Source organism: Gymnoscopelus braueri (genome assembly GCF_963280865.1).
Source record: "Gymnoscopelus braueri genome assembly, chromosome: 2".
NCBI lineage: Eukaryota > Metazoa > Chordata > Actinopteri > Myctophiformes > Myctophidae > Gymnoscopelus > Gymnoscopelus braueri.
This window is the reverse complement of record NC_137604.1, coordinates 18,822,757-18,841,969: the sequence shown is the minus strand read 5'-3', so window position 1 is coordinate 18,841,969 and position 19,213 is coordinate 18,822,757. Positions and strand designations below refer to the sequence as shown.

General features: G+C 40.7%; 2 protein-coding genes across 2 annotated transcripts; both read right to left on the bottom strand.

Annotated features, from left to right (window-relative positions):
• Nucleotides 1-2,670: 2,670 nt before the first annotated feature.
• atf4a (activating transcription factor 4a) lies at nucleotides 2,671-8,567 on the bottom strand. Its single transcript, XM_080413118.1, has 4 exons — nucleotides 8,367-8,567; nucleotides 6,146-6,325; nucleotides 5,527-5,814; nucleotides 2,671-4,516 (listed from the first exon to the last, which is right to left on the bottom strand). The coding sequence occupies exons 2-4, from the start codon at nucleotides 6,195-6,197 to the stop codon at nucleotides 3,540-3,542; spliced, it is 1,317 nt and encodes a 438-aa protein (XP_080269244.1). The 5' UTR covers nucleotides 6,198-6,325; nucleotides 8,367-8,567; the 3' UTR covers nucleotides 2,671-3,539.
• A 2,701-nt stretch (nucleotides 8,568-11,268) lies between these two features.
• On the bottom strand, nucleotides 11,269-18,555 carry rps19bp1 (ribosomal protein S19 binding protein 1). Its single transcript, XM_080450014.1, has 4 exons — nucleotides 18,393-18,555; nucleotides 14,029-14,214; nucleotides 12,752-12,852; nucleotides 11,269-12,431 (listed from the first exon to the last, which is right to left on the bottom strand). The coding sequence occupies exons 1-4, from the start codon at nucleotides 18,448-18,450 to the stop codon at nucleotides 12,282-12,284; spliced, it is 495 nt and encodes a 164-aa protein (XP_080306140.1). The 5' UTR covers nucleotides 18,451-18,555; the 3' UTR covers nucleotides 11,269-12,281.
• Between the last annotated feature and the right edge of the window lie 658 nt (nucleotides 18,556-19,213).

Sequence of the window (19,213 nt, the reverse complement as noted above, 5' to 3'; positions counted from 1 at the left end):
TGAAGAAGCCACTGGAAGCCTACTTGGCAATCACTGTCTTACAGTGTATCCTTCACTGCACGCGTGTAACTATGAATACCCTTCACAGTATTACTGAGCCAAATGCCACAAGTCGTCGTTCATTGGGATATCCTGTACTTCACTGCTCTAGTCATACTCACTAGGGGGCGTTTCATAGATATGATATTTGAGTCCTTGTTCATAGATATGATTTGAGTCCTTGTTCTAAACCAATATGATTTTTCAATGAGAATTTGGTATGAATAAATAAAAGAATTAATAAACAAACAAACAAGTAAATAATCATATGTACTTTTACAGTCTATGGTACAAAGCCTGTGGGCTTGGACAGTTTATTCTGTTCATTTCTTTCGCATGAACCCTGGCGTCCCTATTTTGGGTGCTAAGTGGTTAATTTCAACAGTTACGACCTGGGCAACCATGATTTATACAGTATATATTACCTTAAGCTTCTACATTGATACACAATGAAAAAGTAATTGTGTGGACATTGCAATCTTTATAAGATGTTTTTGTATCTGAATATACTTATACTGCATCACAGTAGTGTTATTGTTCCAAGTGTCAGCATGATACTGCATACTCAGCAGTCACAAATTAGGAGGCAGGGCTCTCAGTTTGCCTCTGATTACGAGATAGATCAAGTCTTTCTATTCATAACATTAAAGGGTTAAACTCTTTAAATATCTTTATTGTACAGGTCAATCCATTTGTTCTCGGAGAATAATGAGGCCTACACTTTTTGTTCTACGATTATAAGGTTACTGTGCTTTCTGATATTTCTATAGTTCAAGGCAATGGACACAATGGACACACACACACACACACACACACACACACACACACACACACACACAATCGCTGTTGCAAGAGGAAATGCAAATAACAGACAGGCTTTCACTACTGTGTGTAGTGAAAGATTCCATTGTAGTCCTAATTAATATGGACTCACTGTAAGAGTGGCATATGACAAGAACGCACACATGCTGTCCCCAGTGACATGAAGTTCTCCTCGGAGCTACCAAACTCGTGATGTCCCCCTGGCCTGTTTGACAAGTAGTCAAATAGGTCCCCCCCTCCTAGAATAGAGATACTCAACAATACAAATAGCTTCTCTTGCAAAAATGCTTGATAGAAAACAAAAACAAATTACTATTGTTGTTTATAAAGCATCAACAGAATAACACACTTGTTATTCAGAGTGGACTAATGTATTGGAAATGAGACTTTTGCTGTACAGTGCAGTGTGTACACAGTATACAGTGAAATCTTCAGTGTTAATTCATTCATTTGTATCTCTTGAGTGTTTACGAATGTAACCAAATGGGCGTTCCTTGTGGTTACATTTGTACATGCTCAGAGTTGAATGAATACTGAGGAGTTCACATTTTAGGCCTGTGTGCTTATCATGTGGTAACTGGGTTCTACTTATCATAGAAGACAGAAGGCCTTGGTCATAATAACTTTGTATGTAAGACTGGCCCTCATATGGTTTCACCCCTGTCTCCTGCCTGAATTTCTTACTTTCTTATAATTTCTCTCCTTTATAGACACTCTCCTTTATAGATACAACAAAATTCAAGTAAACTATTAAGAAATCAGTTATTCAAATACGTCGGGCAGCTCTTCTTATCTGTCAGTTCAGCATTGGAGGGCCTCACTACTCTGGAATTTGAATTTTGACAGTCAGCAGGAGTTTGTGTGTGTGCATTCACACCCATGGTTATGGTCTTTTACTGCTGAGGATAAATTTACACAGCTGCTCGACGAGTATTTAGCTGACTCAAACTACACACACACACACACACACACACACACACAGTATGTATTGCACTAATACTTCTCTCACCAGAAACCTAACCCACTCAACTCTCTCCTCACATAGACATATCTAACAGACCCAGACTCTCATGTTTTCTCTAGTTCCCATCCCCCTCTCCAACAAACACCTGCTTCACAGTTCACACACACTGAACAGAAAAGGGATCTAGCACCAGCGCGTTTATTATGGGATGTCTGGTTTCAGACAAAACAGAAAAGGGACCTAGCACCAGGACGTTTATTATGGGACGTCTGGTTTCAGACAAAACAGAAAAGGGACCTAGCACCAGGACGTTTACTTTGAGCCATCTGGTTTGAGATAAAAACAGAAGTTGGACCTAGCACCAGGAACTTATGGGCTGTCTAGTTTGAGATAAAACAGAAGAGAGACCTAGCAATAAGGACATTTATGCAGCTGTCTCTTTCCTCAATTCTTTCTACTGACAAAACTGGCTGGGTTGGGGTTTTACCCGGAAGGCATATATAGACAGTTTAACTGTCAACAAGTTTTACATGTTTCCTTAGGTGGGACCAGTAGTATAATAAAAAAAACTTGTTTCCATACCAATTTGTTTAAAATGACTACAATACTAATTAGTTACATCTGTGTAAATTAGAAGCTGAAGCTACTGACATGCCTTGACATACCCAGATGCAAATACCATGCTACAATGAAAGTCAACATTTGGACTATACAGAAATACTTTGCTCTGTCGAGATGGAGCAGAACAAGACGTGTTCCGCATGAAAACTGCAATAACTGGATTGGTAGATTTCATCATTCATGTCATGCAGATAAACTCTGTAATAAAGTATACAAGCTTTCACTTGAGTAGATAGATATTTAATAGAAAAACAGACACAAAGCATTATACAAGCCAAACACTTGAACTAAGAAAGTGGTTAACTACGACATTAAAGGGTTATCCAGCATTAAATAATAAAAACCACAATCAGAAAGCAGGAGGAACTATGTACAAACAAAATTTGTCAAAACAGGTTCAGTGTAACAAATTCTTAAATAAATGAGGCCCCTTTCTGGACTTAAGCTCAGAGGAAATTGTGAAATTAGAATGAGAAGAGAGGGGGGGGGGGGGGAAAGGGGGGGGGTGAAAGGGTAATAGGGTAGTCACTTTTTTTCATGTTGCAATTTGGTGAGGTCTGGCCACATATCGGTATGGGGGAGTATAGTCATACAAGCTATGAAAACTCATATTTCACATGCCTAGCCTACAAACTATTACAAACGCTACCTGTTAGTGCAAGATGTTATATGACAGAGCATACAGGGAACAAGAGACTGAGAGACCAGCATGTACCGATGCTTCCACTGACGACCTCTCAGCTCACCCCGTTCTCTACATAAGTAGTAATCTCATCAACTTTCCTGTTCCGTTCTTTCATCATTAATCTCCCCCCTACATCATTTTCTGTCCACTTGACAGTTTCAAACACCCACACTAGCATACTACCATACATAACTGCAGTCCAACTCAAGCCTGAGTTACACTTAGTTGGCCACGGGTGTCGCACTGTGATGTGTTGTGAGCTTGTCGATCTGCCATTTTCGGTGCACAACACCCATGCACAACTAAGCATAATCAGACTTAACCCCTATATAGAATGTATAAACTACATGGACTTCTTCGCTAGGATATGCTAGAATGGGAGCAGAAACGTGACCGCTTCATCCATGACTAGGCCACTGTGCTGGTCTTGCTGCGACGGTTGCGGACTTCCTCCATCAGGTCCTTGAGGTACTGGATCTCTCGGCTGATGGACTCGGCCTTATCCCGCAGCACGTCGTTTTTCTTCTCCAGCTCAGTGCACTCTGAAGACAGCACTTCCTGCTCCACCCGCTTCTTTTGCCGGTAGCGAGTGGCCGCTGTCTTGTTCTGCTCCATCTTCTTAATTTTCTTCTCGACCTTGGGCGCGCCTGACACAGACTTGACCCGTGGGGCTTTGGGACTGGGGGAGGTGAGCTCCGGCCTGGAGTAGGGCTTGGTTCTAGAAGAACCGGCTGCTGAGGGAGAGGTGGCAGAATTAGGAGGTGAACTGGGTATAGACTCGATGCCAGAGTCACTGTCGCAATCATTGGATGCAGGAGAGGTTTTGTTGGCCGACTCGGGGAGAGGGACAAGGGTGGATTCATCTTTAGGGGTGAGGACCACCACAAAGTGGGTGGTTGTGGGGAGAGCGATCACGATGGGAGTGGCGGTCTGAACATTTCCACAAGGATCTGGGATGACGGTGATTGTTGAGGTGGCCTTCCCTGCATCCAGGACATCCACTTCACTCCCAAGCTCCAAGTCCAACGTGTAGACAGGAGAGTGGGGAGACAGAGGAGGAGCCGGTGAGGAAGGCTCTGACTTCACAACAACTTCCTGCTCGGGAGCCACCCCTTGCTGCTTTACCTCAGCTCCAACAGCGTGAGGGAACTCCAGGGGGAGGTCGGGCAGTGACAACAGACCCAGACCCAGGGCATCATGTGAGGCAGGGATGGATGCATCGAAGGTGTCTAGTTCCAGATCCATGTGGGAGTTGAGGGAAGCCAGGAGTTCCTCGGAAGAGCTGGGGGGCTCGTCTGAGGCACAGGAGCCGATGAGAGAATCCAAGTCGAAGTCGCTCAGGTCAATTTTCTCGGTCATCCATTCCATGCCCGTGAACGCATCCTCTGATGACAAAGAGGCAACACAGAGAACATTACTTACTGTAGTTGGAGAATCACATGCTACAGGGATAAACAGGAGATGAATATCATGTATCGTGATGACTACTCAGATATTAACAGTATCACATTTTTATTACTCGTTATTGAATAGCTAACCTAAAACACAGAATATAAGATTTCAGGTACTAGTTACTGTTTCGAGTATTTCACGGAAGACCTACAAAACTGTTCAGCTCGTATATCTAGGTCTGCTGGAAAGCCTTCGGCTTTCAAACTTTGACAGGTGTTGTACAGTGAAGCTACCGCTTATATAATAATAGGTCCAATTACTGATGAACGAGGATAGTTCATAAGAATTCCCCTGGGGAATTGTGAGAGAACACATTTTACAGAACCTGTCTAAACTAGTATATTGCTCCTTCATTGTAATGTGAGGTGTGGCTCCAATGTGTAATGTCATTGCATGCCAGTGTAAACCACGGAATCACCACACACCAGTCGTCTAACTTGAAATGCTGGGGAACGATTTAAAATGCCTTGAACAGCCTTTCAGGTCTCTGTATCACCAGTTTCAAGACCTGTATTTATTACACATTCATTGTTTTACAACTTCAAGTACAGGCAAAACACCATGGACATAACAGTTTCTCAGGGACTGGTTAATTGTAGTACCACGTGGTAATTGCTTTATATGTCATTTGATTAAAATCTATTTTCCATTCATCCAGACCCATGTAAAGGTATGGAAAATGTATGGAAAATTATGGTGCATTGTGGCATATTCTTTGAGACCCAACCCTAGTCTGCAAGTAATTACCATCAATTAAAATGCCTTTCAAAGAGCAGTGTGAGTGTGCCACCCTACAAACATTTTATGGTTCTCTCCCCCCTCGTTACTGAATTGAAATTGACGACACACTTTCGGTTTATGTGCTCCCTAGTAAATTTATATTTTCATGATGTCTCCCCGCTTCATTTCAATATGTGAAAATATATAAACTCTGAACTCTCACCTTTGCCATTGTCTGCTCTGACGTCAGCATCAAGCAGGTCACTGGCACCAAACCAGGGGAAGGACAGGGAGTCCTCCCTGGCCTTGGTTCCCACGAACAAGGGATAGGTGGGAGGGGGAGGAGAGGGTGGTGGGGAGGAAAAAGAGACAGGGGAGGAGGCATAGGAGGAAAAAGAGTGGGAAGGCGAAGATGCCGCCCTCCCATCTATGAAGGAGGGGGGAGAGAGAGCTTCCTCTTCATCTTGGTCCAGAAGGGGCCCCATGGGGTCAGCCATCAGAAATGAGGGCCCTGTGGCGGAACAAATGACAGTTTGGAACATGGACAAAAGACATCAAGCCCCAGACATCAAGATGTCATGCTCCTTCGACAATTTAAGTCATAATGGCCTACAGCCATTTACTTTGTTTTATTGGTCTTGATCACAACCCAAATAAAATGAAAAACTGATTTCTAGATTCTGATTTCTGATTTTCCAACAGCTTAGTTGGATAACAGTATGAACTTCACAATTGACATAGTTCACCTAACAACTAGATCCTTAAAATCTAGTTTTTTTTTACCTGCCACTTTCGTATATTATGTGTGGTGTTGTGCTGGACATTTCACTTTTAATACCAACCTAAGAACAGGGCCCCCACGTCCTCCAAAGCTAGTTGGGAGCTCAGAGTCATGGCTGCTGCTGGTCAATGGTCGTTGTGAATGGGTCAATAAAAACAATGGAGTGTCTGGTAACGTTATCGAGTCTGGTTCGGTCCTGCTGTCGATGGCAGCAAAGCTGAGGGTGGATGTCGGGAGAGACCTGCATGGAAAAGAGTGGATAATGTGGAAGGCAGGTCAATCATGATGAAAAATTAGGCCCATTATTAACCTACATGTTTATATACATGGACAATGAGATTTTAGCTATATATAAGAACATTGGTTCTCAAAAATAGCAGATATACAAGCTCACAGGGCGTCACTTCATGCCGCACTGAGAGCTTGTAAATCTGCCATTTTTGAAATCTTGACAGTGTTGAATAATCTGAATAATTTTAAATCTTCTCTTCTGGGGGTCCCTGGCACAAAACATTTTCAGATGGGGGTCTGTGGCCAAATAGTACATATAATTTTTGGGGCCCTTGTCACAAAAAAGTTTGAGAACTACTGATTTGGAAGGTATTTGTAGAATCGGCCTCAGGTCTAATGGGTTAAGGGATAAACATTATGTTATCAATAGCGCAAAACACAAATATGACATTTAAATCATTCGACGGTGTAAATCCTGTAACATGTAGTAAAATGTTATCTAGTGCCACAGGTATGAAGATATTTGAAAAAGATATTTTCATAAGATAATCTTGTCAGCTCTGCATAACTATCTGTCATCTAGTTTATACTTGACTTACATTCCGCAGTGATACAAATTAATCATGACAGTGACAACACCAAGCGAGAAGTGTGAACGGTATGTGTGTACTTTCCCTATGACTAGTTATTAGTGTGTGTTTAGTGGGGGCTATTTCCATCTGATCCCTTCAATGGAAAGGCTAACAGCGTTGATGATGGGAAACGCTCCTCCTCCACCGGGGCATAACATCTCCTAATTTGGTCATGGTTTGGTCGGTAACTCCGCCTCCCCACTGAGTCACCATGGAGACAGGGGAGGGGCCAGAGGGGCCAACCGCCATTTTCACAACACAAGAGAGCCATCTGTCACGGTCAGTGTTGCCGTGTCCGCTTATTATAAGCGACTTTGGGCTACTTTTTCTGAAACGTTGCTTGTTAAGAGTTGGTAGCTGAGAGTTGTGATTGTTTGGGCTCAGTTGTGATTTTTCTTAAGTGTAGTTGCTTTAAAAAAAAGTGGGTCTTAAACATTTTCATGTAAAGGACCCCCAAATTAATATGCATTTGTCCACAGACCGCCCCCTTCAGAAAATATTTTGTGCCAGGGTCGGGACACCCACACAAGATTTGCGTTGCGTTAAAATGTTTTATTTTATATAAGATTATTTCTCTCTCTTTTTTTAAATTGCTGTACTCTAGTCACTTCGTTTGGGCTCGTTTTCTTAGACCTGGTTGCTTATTTCTCTCGCACTATATGGCAACACTAGTCATGGTGGGAGGGTATTGTAACCCGCCGCCGGGACACTACGCGCCATTTTGAATGCCACGTTGTCAACACACTAATATGAATATAAGTTGACGTTTTGTGTTTTAAACACCTTTGATTAATGCTCTATTGCACCGGGCATGACATGTATAACTCATAATAACACATTTTACTGTGGCAATGTTAGCATTCACTGAGACAGTGAGGGGAATGGACACGGATGTCCCATCAACCAGACGGACTAGACGCCGGGTGCCACATTTTGTCGTACGACGGTGTAGCGTGTGTACAAATAGCCGCTCTACAAGCTCTCGATGCTTTGCATCACAACGCGCGGTGAGCTTGAAGATCGGCTATTTTAGATGCGTGGTACGGTACCGCCCTACTATGGAATATAAATAAACAAACCACTTCTAGACGATTTCAGGTTGAAGTAACGTTAAATGTGTCTGATGTGTATGATTTCTTGTATGTACATTGTCTTGTATGTAGGTCTGAGTCTGTTGTCTTGTCTAAAAAAACTCAAAATAAATGATAATAAAACAAGTAGCGTTAAAACTAGCCCCCAAAAAGCGCAAACACGACCTTTAATCCCAATAAAACAACCCACGCGGCCCGTGCATAATAACAACTGACTGTTATGTTGTTATGTTGCATGACATGTAACCACAACGCGTCCACGATGCAATCGATTTGTTAACTACTAAACTATAATCACAAGAATAATAATTAAGCTAATTGTACTTACGCCATTTTGCCTGAAAGAGCCAGTGCACTTAGCCGTTGCACTGCGAGGTTTCTGCCGCTGCGAGACGAGCCGCAAATTACACTGCCATTTTGAGCACTTTAGACTCGATGCAAAACAACACAAGCTTTGTCTGACGTGATGTTCCTCCGAGGTGGAAAGACTGGTGACGCGAGATTAGACGTGATGAGAACAGAGAATGCACTGGAGGAGTCACATGACTGTACTTATATATGACCACATCACCGACATGCGTATCCTTCCGCCTTTTCACATAGCATTCTTTCAAGCGGACTGCACTAACCATAGACATAAAAAAAAAGTAGACGCCTCCTCCGACTCTGGGGCGTTTGTATCTGCACGCGCCATGTTCGAAAGGGCAAGTCAGATTGTTGGAAATTGCCAAACTTAAACTCCACACTCGAATTTGTGAAATAAATCGGATTTTTACTGTAGTCTGTACATGTACTACTTCATGTACTGTTGTTCTCATGTCTTACTATATAAAGTACATCAATCAATCAAAGTCTAATCAGGGCCCCAGATACATGGTCAATGATTGGACTGACAGAAATGCTTTGTGACTTACTGTTACCTTGGATTAGATAACAGTATTTAAGTGTGAAAATATGCATGTTAGCGTTAATTTCCTGAAGATTAAAAAGCATTATTTAAATTGCATTTTCGAATTTGCCATTTCATTTGAATTATGGCATCTATTCGCTTCCATATTTTAGATGTAACCACGTATGATCAATAACTCCATGTCTGGCATTTGTTACAAACTTAACCGCTTGAAAATCGGACTTGAAAATTCAGAGAGTTGTGATGATTTTAATTGTGGAGAGACCGTCTGCTTCAATGGATATATAAATGCATTAAAAAAGGCTCGGCTGCCACTTCCAATATGACGGTCGCGTATGCAGGTCGCTCCAATGAACGGCAGCGGCCCATGAGGTATCTATGGCACTAATCCATGAAACACGCGCACCCCAAAACACTCCGCGTAGTCTTGTCGCTGATTGGCCAGAAAGTCCTTGCAAAAAACTAGTTCTGGGGGAGGGAGTGGTATGTACACCATGCGAGTGATATGTAGGTCAAATGCAAAATGTAAACATTGGAGGATTGAAATAGTTTTGTCACGTTTTACACCTGGCATGAAAGTTAGACTTGAGGTACCATAGGCTACTACACATTATAAAACAAAATCATACTCATATCGTATTGTATATCGTAGGCCTATGGCATTTAATTTGTAATGGTAATCCAATTAAAGTCTATAAAAACACCAGGTTTTTCGGGCTGACATTTTTCTATTTTATTTTATTATTTATTTATTCAATAAATAAAAGCTCAGAGAGCTAAATAAAAAAACAAAAAAACATCGAGGTTTGACGCTACGGGTTAGATGAGACTGCCCTCTGGTGGCGAACATTAAAAAGGTTCTGTTCAGAGTTCCATACCACTCAGGTCTTTGCTGAGGTGTAAGTTTAAAAGCTCAACTTTGCGCGCATTTGTGGCGAGCAGACCCTCTGCAGATAGTTTTGAATATATTCGAAAATCATACCAAAATATGCTTTACAGTCAGGGAATATGATCAGAAATATTCCTTAGCAAGAAATGTCTTGGTAAGACATATTTGTAGCCTAATATTCCTAATATTCCCTATTACGATACACATTTTACTTTCTTCTAACAATCCATCTAGTTGCCAATACTTCCTAGTACAATAATATGGGCAGAATAATTGTCCATTATTTCAAAACAGCCGGCAGCAGAGAGCCAAAATGGTGGATGCCACCTGCTGGCATCCCATAAATAGTTGCAGTGTGTTTTTTGAGGGAGCAAAAAAATAACGTTTAACTCTTTATGAGCAATGTGGCTGTATTTATTTTTCAAAATGACATTGAATTCATTGCTGTGCACACTTTAGTTTACCCTGATATTCCCATTGGAGAAAATCTGAGAATAGCAATAGTTGGACACGGCAGAAGAAATGTTCATAAACATCATAATCATAAATCATAAACTAAACTAAGTGAACCACATTCCTCCAAACCCACAAGTTGCAATTATCTGCGTTGGATACCCACATCAACAGAAATGGTGTCTAGATGTGGACTAGTATGTTATACTGGTTTGTAGTGATATACACGTATCTGAACTGTGCAGAAGTTATTATACTCAAGCCATTAGATGGCAGTAGAGATCCAAAATTGTTGATGCCAGCTGCCATTACAAACCCCAGAGGTCAGAGAATTATTGCGGATTACAATACATCATACACTGTTCAAATGAATTATATTTAATGGCGAAAAATATAGGGTACTTATTTCCTTGGCCTACTGGCAGTGTGAAAAACAATGTGACCCCCTAGATGCCAGGCCATAATTGATAGCGTGACCATGTCTTCAAGAATACACTTGAGATGTTCAGATGCATATTATCCTAGTAAAGACATATTAGACAATAGTTGGTGTACACTAGGGGTATCCAACTAGATTAGACAGGGGGCCAAAATTGTTAGATGCATTGAGGTCAGTGGCCGCAGGCCTATAACCAAAGAAATGAACCAAGTGTTCATGGTGAACCGTTTAACCGGTAACTGTTAAATAATTTGTAACCAGTTAATAGGTTAATATACATTTTTCATTTCATGGTTAGTGCAAATGCACTTTTTACCCCAACCTAAAGTGGTGCCTGGAGGCAGATGCACAGCCAGTCAGCCACCACATAAGACTGCAATCTGCCTTAAGTTAAACACAGGGAAATAAAGTAACATGCACACTTCAAGAAGTTGAGAAGCCGACAGACCTGAAGGCTGAGGGATTTCTTTTTCAAAACGTCGGTTCACAGAATAACAGTAACACCATGTTTTGCAGTAAAACTTTTATCTGAATTCATATTTATCTGCAAAAATCTTGCAATTTGATAACTGAGGCAATTATGTACTATGCATGATGCAATGCAGCATGGCAGATCTACAGTAGTAGGAATACATTTCATACCTGACATAGGTATCGCCCCCAAATATGCTGGAATACAGTTGCTTCCAATAATTAATTAGGCTACATTGCACAAAAGTAGGTAAAATCAATTAAGCATGTGCAACGCATGTTGGGACTGGGAAATGAATTGATAGTTGATAACCATATCGATCAATCGTAGATTACACCTTTAAGGATCAAGATATTTTGAAAAGATACAATCCTGAATAACCTGAGACCATTGTTAACAATATTAGTCCGTATTAATCTTTATTACAATTTTCAACAGTCTCCCTTATATGTAATTTTGACAAAATCCTCAAATAACCTGTCAAAAACAAAAAAAAGCTTTGCAAATAAACGGATGGCTTATCAGGATCATGAGAATATACGTTTCTAAATACTATGCGTTTCTTCTCTATCTTCTTTATCTGTTAGATAAGGTAATGGTCATAGTCATTCTGATTGGTATTGTAATGTTTTTTCTTTCAGTGAAAAATAAACTGGAGGATGTAACCCTTAACAATCTAACATTTTCTTGTGGCTAAAAAATCTACACGTGTCACATGTTGAATATATTATTTATCAATGAGATAAATAATATACTTAATGTGAGGACAAAGAGAGTGAAATCACCATTACTTCAATGCTGTGGGTACTGCAATGCAGAATATTGAGTCCTTTCAAATAAATTGAAAGTAAATAATGTTTTAAATTAGACATTCTCTCCAGGTACAGAATATCCATCACCTGATATACGTAGCTATGCAATTTCTAACAAGTGTCTCTTTGAGTGCTGTGGTCCAAACAGCAGCCTAAAAGAAAAACAAATATTTCTTTGGTCTGGTCCAAAACCCCAACTTTGAACTACTTGTTCCCACAAAGCACAATCCTGGTGTCTCCAATGGGCCTGTAATACCACTGAGACATCTTATTTCTCATCCTCCACAGTCCTGCCAAAATATTCCTTTTGGAACTGTTGAAACTCCTCCTCTGTGAACAAGGACTTGGGCTCTGGTGCCTTCTTGGTGGGAGCGTCTGGACGGCTCCTGGACTGCCTTCCAGAGTTGTGATTCAGGATCTAAGTGAGGACAGAGACCAAGTATTAGGGGTGAAACAGTTAATCCAACAAATCAATTGTGAAAAAATATGCCCAAATATGGAGATTAATTATAAATTCCACATGGCTCCAGACTGGCCTCCAAGTACTCTGGTATACTATATGTTGAAAAGGTTACAGTGATCTTGACCTTTAAATCACCAAATTCTTATCAGTTCCTGAGATATTGCATTCACAAGGTTGGGACGGATAGATGGAAGGACGGATAACCATTATACAAGATTACAGTTCGGGTCCAATTCAGCAAGCTGGGGCGTGAGTGGACATCCTCCAATCCTTACCTTCATGGTGTCAGAATCTCTTGCTTTAATGCCACTGGTTCCCAGGAAGTACTTTAGGTTTGCACTCATATGGCTCTTTTTCTGATGCTTCCTGAACTCCTCTGGGTGAAAGAAAAAAAAGGGTCCATTATTTCCTCCTCTTTTTTCCCCCTCTACACCATATCTCTCCTCTTACCTTTCCAACAAATCAACAACAATAGTATTGAAGTCAAGTGTTAAAAAAAAAATCACACCCTGTGTGAAGTGGGCGGTGTCTTCCTAGCTAACCACAATACTGAATGGAGTCAACCAATATATATGCTTTGATCTGAAAGAGCCACTTAGTGTCAGCATGTGTCTTGCTAGCTAATCACAATACTGAATGGAGTCGATCAATCATGTACAAAAGATAAATACATTTATCTTTTGTAAAACACACTTTATGATGGACAAAACCATAACTTAAAAAAAACAATAATTTGGTTTTTTTTAAGTTATGGTTGCTTATATAGGGCTATGCACATGTGTCATGTGACACTGGCCAATCACATAGGGCTATGCACATGTGTCATGTGACACTGGCCAATCACAGTCCTGAATAGATTGTGATTGGCCAATCACAGCGCAGGATAATTCTACAAACTTTTAGGGCCGGTTTCACTGCCCAAGATATTTGTACATTTTTCCAAATCTCACTTATAGGGGCGGTTTCACCGCCCAAAAACAATCAAAAAAGGTCCAGGGATGTATTTTACTCATATGGTTATCAACCATAAACTGACACTGGAAAAGTGGTAATTTATCTAAAGAGGCCAAAAATACAAGCCTGACTACCAACTAGGGATGGGACGATATGAAAATTCTTGTCACGCTTATTGTGACCGAAATAATTGCGATTAGGACATTATCGCGATAATCAATATATTCTTAAAACTCTTAAAATGGCACTTTTGTTAACCACGACTTGAACCCCAGCATCCATAGTCTGGGGTGGAACATTTGCCAACAAATGCAGATCTACAAGCTCGCGTTGCGACGCGTTGTGAGCTTGTAGATCTGCTATTTTAGGCAAAGCTATTTAGAGATAGCTGAAGTTGAAGTTTGTTCTGCACAGGTGCGTTTTATCAATTCTCGAGGGAAGTGGTACTGGATGTGCAGTGTATGGAGGACAATTTCATTGTGAGCGTTTTTTATCACAATAAACGATAATAACGATTATCGTCCCATCCCTACCAACCAATCATATAGAGAATCAAATGGGAAAATTCCTTTATGACCTGGTTTGACCTCAGACTTACCCACAGCAGACTTGGTCCTCTTGTCTTTAACAGTAGCTTTGCTCTTGCCCGGACCCAGGCGACCCTGCAGCCGTTTGACCTGCTTTGTGATACCGTGTCTGTTGGTGCTGACCAGCTTCATGGCACCGGTCTTATTGGGAGTCTGCAGATGCTTCTTAGCATTACTTTTCCTTCTCTTGCTGACATCTGGCATAGTGAAGAGAAAAAGTAAGAGGGAGATTTGTATTGTTTTTCTCTAAAACAAAAAATAATACCCACATAAATTCTGGTTTTAAAGCTGCAATCCAGGGCGCAGTGGTAAGGTAGCTTCCCACCACCACGGAGTCTGGGCGTTCTTAGCCTCGGAAACCCATGCCTTTTTTTTTGTTATAAAAGAAAAAAAGTCTGGGGGAACCATGGTTTCGGAGTGGGAGTGAACCTTGTTATCTCCTAACCAATCAGAGTGCAGAGGGGCGTCGCTCTAAATTTGGTGACGTTAGTGTGTTCCGTGCACAGGCCGGGGGGGAGGGGAGGGGAGGCGGGGACATAGATTGGTGAAGCAATAGGAAGCGGCGCTGGAATCCAACCGCCTAGGTTTGGATCCGCCCTTCAAGACCATCGATAGGGCTCGCTCCTTCAGGCTAGGGCGTTCTAGTCCACCGTGGTGCATCCGGTTTTGTCGAGTGTCTATACGAGCACAACTGGCCCGTGTTCAGGGGACAGAAGCAGGGCGGGTGATATTTGTCACTGCACGCAATCCTACGGGCTGAGGTGGCACCTGTCAGCAGAGAGTGTTGGGGTGGGAGGAGTAGTACTAGTACGGAAGCTCTACGTCTACGACTACGTTCTCCGGGTGCCCCCCCCCCCCGCAGGTGAGTCAGTAGGATACAACACAGCAGTGACAACACACAGATGTGTTTACATCAATGTAATAGCATATGCGGCGTGAGCCATTCACATCTCACGTTTTGCCATTTCCGCGAGGCGTTTTCAAAGATTTCCACTCTGGAAGGGGGTTTTCACTTTGTTGCGGTTTCAACCCCCGGAAATGCCGTTGCCCTCTCTAAACGGAAGGCAAATCTGATATTTTATTTTGCTGTTCTCTCTAGAGACCGTTGTCATGTAAACACGGCCAAAATTGGGGAGAAAGAGGGGTACAAAAGAGGGTGGAGGGTGGAGCTGCAATCAGGATTCAAATCCAGATGTCCTGAGAAACCTTTCTAATGCTCATTCAAGATCCAATCCCTGCTTGGACAGGGGAGAAATACTGTGCTTATGAGCTTCAGGCAGTACTACCAACCAGTAGGTGTCCTATTTGGGTATACATTTCTCAATGGAAGAGTAGGGAGACCACCTCCAATTAAGGATGCACGATTAATCGTTCATGATATCAGTACCTGCCGACATTTTCTTTACAAAATGCAACATTGGTCAAATCTGTGTCTGGAAAATAATGTAATCAATCAGTATTTTGTGGGGAAGCTTTTAAAAGTTATCTGTAAAACAAATATAAGCAAACAAGTTGGAATTTTGGAAATGTTAAGTACAAACAAAAATGTACGTCTTTACTATATTTAAGTTGTTTGAACCAATAGGTGCATCAATGGGCTTAATAAATCAGCCAGGCAATAGAATGCAGTGTCTCAGAAGTCTGCATCTGCACCCAGAATCACAGTTAATGTATAACAGTGTTAGCAAACCTTCATGGAAACTTGTACAGCTTAGACTTTTATTGCCCTAGGAATATTCAGTATAAAATAATGTGAAAAACAGTACCTACATATGTTAGTTTGGCATTCTCATAAACAAGATATGTTTTTTATTGATTACTTTTTTAATAGTTTGCAAGTAGTATAGTAGTACTATTAAACAAGACCAGGAGACCTGGTTCTGCCAGACCCAAAATGAAGTTCTAGTATGTAACACACCTACAAACCACTTTATAACTGAAGTTCATGATGTCATGAATAGTTCGTGACGAAATGGGACGTCACAAACTTTTTTTTGGCTGGGGCCGGAGGACAAATGACCCCTGCCTATCTATGACGAAAGGGGACGTCACGAATTTTTTTTTTGGCTGGGGCCGGAGGACAAATGACCCCTGCCCATCTATGACGAAAGGGGACGTCACGAACTTTTTTTTGGCTGGGGCCGGAGGACATGTATGGACGAAACAGATACAAAGCCTCATGTAAGCCCCGACCCCTTGGGTCTGGCAACAATGGTGCTAAAAGGATAACACGAAAAACCTAAGGGCTTGTTTCCATCGTGGTCCTGTGGTCATTTCTGTTGTTAAGCTTAGAAGACCTTTCTAGGACCAGTTATAAATTGCAGACAGACAGGTTCTCTTTTATGGCGGTGTTGAAGGAGGGTAAGGAGTCACACTTTATGGTGGCTGTTGTTAGGGCATTCCACATTTTGGTGGCAGAATAGAACGAATTTAACCCCATGTTTGTGCCGAATCTGGGTTGAACGAGATCAGTGGAGCTCCCAAATCCGCCCCACCCGCAGCATTCACAAAATGCCGATAACGTTGTGATGTTAGGACTTAGGAGTGGAAGAAGACCACCCTGCTAAACTCACCCAGCTCCAATACAGTTGCGTTTTCAACAGTTATGGAGAACTTTTCTCATGTTAAGTCATTTCCATGATTATTTTTTTTAAGCGACAGGACTCGTATGCACATATCTTAAAGGAGAATTTTGGACTAAAGTTTTCTTACCTTTTCGTTACCTTAGGTTAGATCACATATTATAATAGCTTCTTTTTTTTTGGTGGGATCTGACGTTCATAGTGACAGAACACTGTCCCCCCAAAAAAAAAAAAAAAAAAAAAAACAGAAGTCTCGCTAGACGAGATTGAAATCTCGAGATTTCAATCTCGTCTAGCGAGACTTCTGTTTTTTTTTTTTTTTTTTTTTTGTATAGTGTTCTGTCACTATGAACGTCAGATCTAAAAAAATAAATTAAAAAAAAAGCTATTATAATATGTGATCTAACCTAAGGCCTATCCGCGCACCTTTTAAGCTGTGGCGGCTCAGGGGTGGAGTTATGAAATTTTTCTACTGTACCATTCATCCTAAGATATTATAACGTCATAGAAAAGGTAAGAAAACTTTAGTCCAAAATTCTCCTTTAAGCAGTGGTGGAAAAAGTATTCAAATTCTTTACTTAAAGGGTAAGACCACTTTGGTAGAGGTTTGGGTTGTGTAGTTACCTTGCCATGATGTAACTCCAAAGGTGGACAAGAAATAAAAAATAATTGCTCCATTGATTAGAAATTGATAATTCAAAATATGCCCCTCATTGACTTACATTGTACGCTGAAACAGCTCTCAAAGTCACTCTTTTAGCACATAAACAAACACAAACAAAGTTGATTCAGACAATATAGAACATCACCAAACCCAGTACTGTTTTAATTTTTTATAAAAATGTTAACTTCCTGTTGATTTTGCTATTTTTATTAAGAAGAAAACCCGGACTGGATTCGCGGATCAGGATCCGGATCTTCAAATAGTAAAATAAGTAGGAAGTTAACATTTTTATTAAAAAAACAAACAGTACTGGGTTTGGTGATGTTCTATATTGTCTGAATCAGCTTTGTTTGTGTTTGTTTACGTGCTAAAATAGTGAGTTTAAGAGCTGTTTTACCGTACAATGTAAGTCAATGAGGAGCAAATTTTGAATTATCAATTTCTAATCAATGGAGCAATTATTTTTGATTTCTTGTCCACCTTTGGAGTTACATCATGGCAAGGTAAATACACAACCCAAACCTCTACCAAAGTGGTCTTGCCCTTTAAGTAAAAGTACCAATACTGCACTATAAAAACACTCTGTTACAAGTAAAAGTCCAGAATTCAAAATGTACTTGAGTAAAAGTACAAAAGTATTGGCATCAAAATGTACTTAAAGTACCAAAAGTAAAAGTACTAAATATTTTCAAATAGCATAGGTATAAAATAGGGCAAAAGTGGTTAATGTATGTTTTATAATGTAATAATTTATATCTGAAAATTAACTAGTAACTTAAGTTTTCAAATAATTGTAGTGGAGTAAAAGTACAATATTTGCCTATGAGATGTAGTGGAGTAGAAGTAAAAGTATTGGAAATTGGAGATACTCAAGTAAAGTACAAATACCTCAAAATTGTACTTAAGTAAATATACTTAGTTACTTTACACCACTGATCTTAAGTTATCCCTTATCTCGTTATCCGACTGTTGCCCTGCTACCTTTAACATAACGTTACAATAATCCTTCTAACGATTAATAGAATAATACAATAAGAACGAGCCAGCATGTTTGTACATTTGCTAAGGAGGACTCGGGACTGCTGCTCACGGCTAAGCTAACACATTTCGTCTAGAGAAAAAGGATTACCTTTTTTTATGTCATCGCTTAGCAATTCCAGTCCTCGTCTTATCATTGATGCCGACATTCTGCTATGTTATTTACAACCGGGAATATAATGTATATCATTTAATAACAGCAACGATAGCAATCAGCTTCTTTCACACATGCTTTCACACGCTCGCTCTACTAATAAGTAGTGTTGCCAGGGTTTGTGATAGAAATAAGAAACCAGGTCTATGAAAAGAAGCGAGCCTTGCGCCCTTTAAACATAATTACATTACGTTGTGACCTTGTAGATCTGCTATTTTCCAAAACATCTTGGAAGAACATTTTCAAAAAATCAGGAATATAAAACAAAAACGCAACCCGCAGCAACATTCAACAAGCGACTTTACAGAAAAACAAGCCTAAAGTCGCTTATAATAAGCAGACATGGCAACCCTGCATGTGAGTCCATCAACATCCGGTGAGCGGTGCATCATTGAAACAAACCGGATACTGAACATTCTCCAACATACATAGTTCCACCCATTTATGGTTCCACCGACTCCGAGTTCCACACGGAGATCTTTGAACCAAATGATGACCTCAAATTAATACACTACACTGCCCTCAGTGCCCCTGAACACACGAGTCGACAACATACATTATGCGTAGTCCTATGGTCACTGCCAGTACCAGTGGTGTAAAGTATCTAAGTACATTTACTCAAGTACAGTACTTAAGTACAATGTTGAGGTATTTTTACTTTACTGGAGCATATTTCCCATTTTCAGTACTTTTACTTCTACTCCTCTACATCTTTTACTCCACTGCAATTATTTTAAAACTTTAGTTACTAGTTGCTT